Genomic DNA, 8,082 nt, shown 5'->3' on the forward strand with positions numbered 1-8,082 from the left:
GCCTCTGTCTCTGGCTAGCTGAGTTCTAATCCCCGGCACCAAGGACCCCCGCCTCTCTGCAGACCAGGACCTGGAGTCGGCACGGGAGGCGTGGGACCTGCCTGCGGGCTGCGGCCTCGCTCCCTGCCAGGGGAGGGCCCTGCCTCTCCCTCCCTCTGCAGCTTACCTGTGCTCGCCGTGGCTCCTCACACCTGCTCTACCCTCGCTCATCTCCAGGTATGGATAGATGCCGGGACCCAGATTTTCTTTGCTTACGCCATTGGCCTGGGGGCCCTCACGGCCCTGGGCGGCTACAATCGCTTCAACAACAACTGCTACAAGTAGGCACTACAGCCCTGCCACCCCTGCCCTGCCTGCCGTGGGCAGCAGGCAGTCTCACCAGCCCACACGGTCCCCTCTGCCCCCAGGGATGCCATCATCCTCGCACTCATCAACAGCGGGACCAGCTTCTTTGCTGGCTTCGTGGTCTTCTCCATCCTGGGCTTCATGGCCACAGAGCAGGGCGTGCACATCTCCAAGGTGGCGGAATCAGGTAAAGACGCCCCAAGCCCCAGCCCGGCCTCCGGAGCAGCGGCAGCTGTTGTCGTAACGGACCGTGTACGCGAACGCACACAGAATGACGTTCTGAGAAATGAGAACAATTCAAACTCAATTTGTCCCATCACTCTGGGCCAGGAGGCCTGGCTGAGCAGCTGCGAGGCACAGCTGTCCAGCCACCTCAGGCCAGGCCACGTGGAGCCCCGCGCCCCATCCGTCTGTATCCAGGGGCCTCGGGGTAGGCCCTCACACTTGCCTGAGTGTTGTAGAGGGAAAGGTCGGCCTTTTCTGGGTCAGTGGTGATCTGCGACCACAGTAGCTGCCGGAACCCAGGTACAGAAGGCTGAGCCAGACACGCCACTCTCATGGGTACAGGTCTACCAAGGGCTCGCGGGAACCTTCCAGCCCCTGGTATGGCGCGCACACGCGCGCGCACACCCACACACACACACACACACACACGAGGGCTCGAGTGGCCCGGCAGTGTCTTGACAGAAGTCGAAAGGCCCTTGGCCACAGGGTGCCCTGGCATCGTCCACTTCTCTGGTACCGTGGCGCAGGGTGGAGGGGGACAGGACGTGGGTGGGGGGGGCTCCAGGTGTCCACACCTTGCCCCTTCCCCCTCAGGGCCTGGCCTGGCTTTCATCGCCTATCCCCGGGCCGTCACGCTGATGCCTGTGGCCCCGCTCTGGGCTGCTCTGTTCTTCTTCATGCTGCTGCTGCTTGGCCTTGACAGCCAGGTTTGAGAGGGGGGACGCAAGAGAGGGGGCTGGGCGGTGGGGCGGAGGGGTGCTGGCGAGCAGAGGGCACACTGGGCGACGGGAGATGGCAGGTGGTGGGGAGGGGCACAGCCTGAGTTGCCCGGCCACAGTTTGTAGGTGTGGAAGTCTTCATCACCGGCCTGCTGGACCTCCTCCCGGCCTCCTATTACTTCCGTTTCCAAAGAGAGATCTCCGTGGTCCTCTGCTGTACCCTTTGCTTTGTCATTGATCTCTCCGTGGTGACTGATGTGAGTGGGGACAGAGTGAGGGATGCCCCTGGCCTCAGGCTGCCGGCTGCCACCTTCCCTGACCTGGCTCCATCCCCAGGGCGGGATGTATGTCTTCCAGCTGTTTGACTACTACTCAGCCAGCGGCACCACCCTGCTCTGGCAGGCCTTCTGGGAGTGCGTGGTGATCGCCTGGGTGTACGGTAGGTCTGGGCCGACAGGCAAGCCGGGGGTGCGGTGCGGTCAGGGGTGGTGCGTCTCTAGCCCTGGCCCTCTGGCCTCACGTGACCCCAGGAGCCGACCGCTTCATGGACGACGTGGCCTGCATGATCGGGTACCGACCTTGCCCCTGGATGAAATGGTGCTGGTCTTTCTTCACCCCGCTGGTGTGCATGGTAAGGGCCGGGGGAGGCTGGGCAGAGCGAGGGACACTGAGGGCTCGCAATGGTGGCTGCCGGCTGAGCGCGAGGCTTCTCGCCCGCAGGGCGTCTTCATCTTCAACACGGTCTACTACAAGCCGCTGGTCTACAACAACACCTACGTGTACCCGTGGTGGGGCGAGGCCATGGGCTGGGGCTTCGCGCTCTCCTCCATGCTGGGTGTGCCCCTCCACCTCCTGGGCTGCCTCCTCAGGGCCAAGGGGACCGTGGCTGAGGTCAGTTCCCCGCGCCCCGTCTCCCGCACACCATCCCTCCCTCCCGTTGGGTGGAGACGTGACCTCCAGAGCGCCCTGCCCCTTCTCCCACCCGCCAGGAGGGACAGACCGTTGTGCCAGAGCCTCTGGGCCAGCTCGGAGGGGGGTGTACGGGAGGAGAGTTGGCCCTCCAGGGCCTCGCTCAGGTGGTGGCGGCGGAGGAGAGGCCTGTCCCTGGCCTCTGTTCTAGCAGCCACTCGGCCCTCCACTGAACCCCTATTTCCCTAGCGTAGGGAGCGGGGCCTGCTCAGGAGGGGCGCGGCCCCGGGCCCCAAGTTGGTGGCAGGTGGCAGGAAGTGGAGAGAGGCCAGGGACAAGCAGGTGCCCCTCCCCAGGGACCCAACGTGTCCCTCTCTCCCGCAGCGCCGGCAGCACCTGACGCAGCCCGTCTGGGGCCTCCACCACTTGGAGTACAGAGCTCAGGACTCGGATGTCAGGGGCCTGACCACCCTGACCCCGGTGTCTGAGAGCAGCAAGGTGGTGGTGGTGGAGAGCGTCATGTGACAGGTGCCCCGGCTCACATCACCAGCTCACCCTCTCATAGCCATAGCAGCCCCTGCTCTAGCCCCCCACCCCCCCAGGGGGCTTGCCTTTCCCTGACACCTATGGGGGTCTGCCTGTGGGGGGGAGGGGAGGAAGCACCAGAGTGCTTATAACTAAAATAACTTTTTCCATTTTTAATAAAATGCCAAAAATATCACAACCCACCCAAAATAGATGCCTCCCCCACCCCCCTTAACCAAGCTGGTGCCCACGCTGCTTCCCAAGCCCTGCCGCCCGCCCTCCAGTGCCCGCTACCGTCACGTCTCACCCGACCCCACCAGGCCCTGCCTGCCTCTCTCCAGGCTCTGCCCAGCACACCCTTGGGTGGCCCCTCACCCCAGGGGCAGCAGTGGCAGCTCGGGGAACAGGGGGACTGGAGAGCAGAGGGGGCAGGCGGGGGGGGGGCAGCAGAACCAAGGCGAATATTTCAGCTGGGCTAGACCCCTCTCCCCGTCCCTACTCTAGAAGCTTAGAGAGCCAGCCAGCAAGGGAACCTTCAGTTCCTGAGCCAATTGCCACCAATAGCAGTTGTGTGAGCTTGAGTGCATGTGTGCGTGGGTACATAGGGTCTAGACATAGATCTCTATTTCTTAGCCAAGGGGGCGTCATCTCTTACCTGACAGACTGCTGTGCGCCTGCTCTCTGGGAACCCCTCCTCCCTGGGCAGGTCAGTGGGTTATCGTCATGTCACCCAGGATCACGCCCCAACCACACAGACCCACGTCCTGTCCCACGGCACCCAGGAGAGGGTCTCCCTCCTCCCTGGGGCCCCCTGTGGCGCCAGACTCCCACCCCACTGCCTGGGAGTGATGGACCCCCCTGTCTCTGCACCCCTGCCCACCCAGGGCCTTGTGTGTGTGCACGTTTGTGTGGGTGCACACGTGCACAGGAACACGTGGGTCGGTGCTGTGCACACACGGCAAGGCCGTGGTGGATGGGAACCCGAGGCTGCTCTCCTGTCAGCAGCATTCCCTTGCCTTAAGTGCGAACTCGACCGAGGCGGTCATTAAAAAGGGGTCGGGGGCTCAGAGGCATCTGAGCTGTGCCTTAAAGGAAGAGCGAAGTTTAGATAAATGCCGAGGGTGGGAGACCGGTCAGTACCTTGACTTTTCTAGCGTCTTTATTGTGGACATTTCACATGTACGCACAAGGAGAGAGGATAGTGTTTTTAAAAATCCGCCTACCTTTCACCCGGCTTCAACACTTGTCAACGTTTCACTAGTTTATTTTGAAAATAGGGAAGGGTTTAGGGGTGAGAGTAGTGAAAATAATATCTCTTGAAGAGATAAAAGAAGAGGCACCCCTCGAAGCTTGTCCAAATACAGGGGTGCCCGTGCACCCCTCTCGTAAGGGTATCGCATGGCCCTGAAGCACAGGGCCCGCGTAGGGTTGCAACGGGATGTGGTCGGCAACAAGCGGCTACTGGTGTTTCGGTCGCTGTCTCTCTGACTTTCACGTCAGTTCTCTCTCCACATACGCTGAAGCTAGCGATCACCCCACCTTCACTTTGATCAACCTGGAGTCGCCATCTGGGTTCCCTGCCAGGACCTCATGATGGCACCGCCTCCTGCCCCTCCAGGCTCTGCCCTTTCCTAGGTCTGAGGGCGCAGGCCAGAGAGCAAGTAGGGCTGGACACGAGGGAAAATTACCCACATGGTTCCTGCCCTCCAAGGTCTGCCACTCCCATTGAGGAGTGCCCCTCTGGTGGCTCTGAGGGCCCCTCTGTGGCAGGAGGTGGGGTCATCGTCTAGGAATGATGAGGGAGGTGGTAGGAGACATGAATTGAGGAGAGTAGGCAAGGTTGGGGTTTGGTGAGGAAGGTTTTGGGGGTTTGAACTATGAGGAAGTGTACTGTTGACCAAACACGAAGGCTAGAGGGAGGTGATGATGGTTGTGGTTGAGTTTTCCAATGAAGGGTCATCAAGGACCCAGACCCTTTCCTTCCTGACCCTTTTAAACAGCATGTGGGTGTTCTAGGCTTGGTGCTGGGTGAATGACTCCTGCCTATGAAAGAAGAGCTCGTAACCATTGTATATTTTCTAAATAATTCGTTTTATTTTAGTCTTTTAAATAAGGTGCTCAACTCGCCAGCCTCATTTGTGAGCTCTTTTGTGCCTTATGCTTTGTCGTATCCCCAGTGCCATGGGCAGTGCCTGGTACCCACAAGGTGCTCATTCACTCATTCAAGAATTATTTGCTGCTAAGTGCTAGGATGCAGGGATCCAGGGCACCTTGCCCAGCCTGTGGGGTGGACGTGGGGTCAGCAAACACTTCCTTGGGATCATAATGCCGGACCTGAGTCCCTGAATCTCGGAGGCTCAGCAGGATGTTGAAGGCTTCCCTTCCATTAGCAGCCAGGGTCTGAAGCTGTTCCTATGCCAGAGCTCACGGCGGCGGCGGGGGGCGGGGGGGGCGGGCGGGCGGGCGGGGGTGGTGGTCAGCGTCCGATTAGTGCTGATTGAACAACTGTTATGTGCCTGGTGCCGGGGCGGCAGGTTAATCACAGTTCTTGCCTTCAAGGAGCCTCTCGGCCAGTCAGGGAGAGAGCAAAGCACTTCAGCCCCAGGTAATGAGTGAGCGCACGGGCACTCCCCAAGGCCGCCAGGAGTGAGCGGTCCTGGAACCCATGGCACCATGAGGAGGGGCCAGCTGGCCCAGAGGCTGGAAGCGGGGTAGGTCGGGAAACACGGCGGAGAGGAGGGCGCGCAGGAGGAGGGTGGAGTGGGGTACAGCCCCTGGGCTGGCTCTGCCTTTGCCCCCTTGCCTTTACCTCATTTGGACTTGGGAGCTCGCTCCTTGTACTTCTAGCTCTTTGGCCGGAGAAGTGTCTGACGGTGCTCCAGAGTCTGGGTGTCATTGTCCGTGAAGGGGCCGTGAAACGTTCACTGACCCCCCAGAGCTGCTCCATCTCGGAAAGCGTCACGGTTTGTTCCACGTGTGACGGCGGGAAAGGGGGTTACCGGTAAGGTCCAGGCGCCCGCAGAACCACAGCACAGCCCTCAGGAGGAGGCGTGGGGCTGCGAGGGCTGCACGGACATGACCGACTGGGCTCTGGCACGTGGAGCCCCTCTTCCCCCTCCCCTTGCATTGGGCCGCCGGCCTCGTCTGCTCGTGGCTCTCCAGGAGTCTCTTGAGGGCCCCCTCGACTTCCTTGTTCCTCAGACTATAGATCATAGGGTGGAGCACGGGAGTGACACTGGTGTAGATTAAGGACACAGTTTTGTCCTGTTCTGGGGCGTAGCATGACTCGGGGCGCATGTAGATGAATGTCGTGCAGCCGTAGTGCAGAAGGGAGACCAGCAGGTGCCCAGCACAGGCGGAGAAGGCCTTGCCCCTGCCCTCAGCCACGTGGATTCTGAGGACGGCAGCGATAATGAACCCGCAGGAGAGCAGGGTCAGCAGGAAGGGAACCAACAGGATGAGCAGGCAGACGAGGAAGACCGCGACCTCACTGGCCCGCGTGCGTCCGCGCAGGCCTGGAGTAGCACAGCGGGGATGTCACAGAAGAAAGGACGGATCTCACGAGACTGACCAAAGGGGAAGAGGGATATCAGTGTGGGGAGGGTGAAGGAGAGCGCAAGTCCGCTGACTCACGCCAGACCCAGCATCTGCAGACACAGGGTCCTGGCTATGATGACTGTGTAACGCAGGGGCTTGCAGACGGCCACAAAGCGGTCGTAGGCCATCGCAGCCACGAGGAAACACTCTGCCCTGCCCAGGGCGCTGAAGAGATGCATTTGCAGGGCTCAGCCCAGGAAGGGCATCCGCTGGCTCCCGGACAGGAAACTGGCCAGCATGCTGGGGACGGTGACCCATATCTAGCCGATTTCAATGGTGGACAGGTTGCGAAGGAGGAAGTACGCGGAGTCAAAGAGGGTGATGAGCGCAAGAGTCGTGTGCCCTGCTAGGGTGACAAGATGCATGTTTAGAAACAGAGCAAACAGGGAGATTTGTAATTCAGCCAGGTCCCCAAAGCCCAAGACACTGAATTCAGAGCTCAAGGTGTGCTGCTTCTGCAGTGGGGCCATCCTGCGTTCTCCTCTGTCGAGCTCCTGGGCCGGAAAAGGCAGCTTTCTAGCAATTCTCTAAGTCATGGGAGACCCTGGAGCCCTCTCCACAGATGGCCGTTGTCCCCATTCTGTGAGCCTTTTGAATTCTGCCTTCTGTTCAGTGAGAGCGGCGGAGTGCTCGCTCTGATGGTGACGTCACTTTAGTTCACCTGTTGAGTTATTACAGAAACGAGCCGAGATGAGTGAAGTTGTCTTTGACAGACCCTAACGAAAGTCCTCCTTCTGACTACGTTTTGAAGAGCGGCCTCAGGGTAGGGGTAGGGTGCTGAGCGTGATGTTACTTAGGTTGGAACAGAGGCCGGGCCGGCGGGGTCATTGACGCCGTGGGGAATTCCCGTGGCATGGAAGGTCCGGCGAGTTGGTCTTAAGGACACTTTGACTCTGTGCGTTGGCTATGTTGTCCCTCCCTCGCCACCGCCCCTCCCCACCAAACTCCCAGGGTTCCTGCAGCCTCCCCTGTTTCAGCTCCGTTGAGTCACAGGGAGACCCCGGCTTACGTGTCACCCCGCTCTAGACACCTCTTCTGAGCCCTGGGCTGAGTCAGGCGGATTCTCTCTCTGGCTACCCCAAAAGCCTGTGGGCTCCATGATGGCAAGAATGATTTCTTATTTAGGCTCTCAAACAGTGGCTGGTACATATTAGTATTATTGGTGAAGATCTGTTGACTAAAAGTCTGTTGCTCGTTTCTGCATCCTCTGCAGTTAGGGCAGAGTCAGACATTGAGTAGGCGCCCAACACGTATGCTTGAGTTAATGGTTAAGTGAAAGCAGGGAACCTTTGACGTATTGGGGATGCTGAGGTCATGATCGTCCAGGGTGGGAGGAAGCAGGACAGAACTAGGACATAGTCGGCACCTTCCCAGACTTTGGGGGACACGTTTGCTTCTCTCTTCCCCGGTAGGACCAAAGATACAAGTAGGAGGCCTTATGCCTAGGCTTCGATTCCTTCCTGTGCATCCCTTTCTCACAGCAGAGGGGAGGAGAAGATTGCTAAAGAGCCTAGAGATCTAACACATCGAGACTCAACAGGAGTGACCTGTTGAGGTCACTGAGATGGGTTCTCTTCATTTTCAGCGCCTCGTGGAAATGGAGTTGTCACCTCAAGGACAGGAGCTCACTTAGGTACCATTTGGACCGGGGCCAAAGTGTGAGACTCGAAGTGTGTTCACTGAAACCTGAAAACCCCTTCTGCTGATGGTTTTGCTTGGCCCAGACGGAGTTTGTGCTTCCAGTTTTCCAGCCCCTTGCATG

General features: G+C 59.5%; 1 protein-coding gene and 1 pseudogene across 1 annotated transcript; one reads left to right on the forward strand and one right to left on the reverse strand.

Moving 5' to 3' along the window:
• The first annotated feature begins 219 nt into the window (after window positions 1–219).
• On the forward strand, window positions 220–2,723 carry LOC136142386 (sodium- and chloride-dependent creatine transporter 1-like). Its single transcript, XM_065900421.1, has 8 exons — window positions 220–320; window positions 408–532; window positions 1,165–1,277; window positions 1,409–1,546; window positions 1,626–1,728; window positions 1,820–1,920; window positions 2,010–2,180; window positions 2,583–2,723. The coding sequence occupies exons 2-8, from the start codon at window positions 487–489 to the stop codon at window positions 2,721–2,723; spliced, it is 813 nt and encodes a 270-aa protein (XP_065756493.1). The 5' UTR covers window positions 220–320; window positions 408–486.
• Window positions 2,724–3,094: 371 nt separating this feature from the next.
• On the reverse strand, window positions 3,095–6,790 carry LOC136142324 (olfactory receptor 10V1-like; annotated as a pseudogene).
• Window positions 6,791–8,082: the final 1,292 nt, after the last annotated feature.

Source organism: Phocoena phocoena, chromosome X, assembly GCF_963924675.1.
Source record: "Phocoena phocoena chromosome X, mPhoPho1.1, whole genome shotgun sequence".
Lineage (NCBI taxonomy): Eukaryota > Metazoa > Chordata > Mammalia > Artiodactyla > Phocoenidae > Phocoena > Phocoena phocoena.

Coding starts and splice junctions, on each gene's coding strand:
- LOC136142386 (XM_065900421.1), top strand. CDS start 487: ATGGCCACAGAGCAGGGCGTGCACATCTCCAAGGTGGCGGAATCAG. Junction 533..1,164: donor CTCCAAGGTGGCGGAATCAG/GTAAAGACGCCC, acceptor CTTCCCCCTCAG/GGCCTGGCCTGGCTTTCATC. Junction 2,181..2,582: donor CCAAGGGGACCGTGGCTGAG/GTCAGTTCCCCG, acceptor TCTCTCCCGCAG/CGCCGGCAGCACCTGACGCA.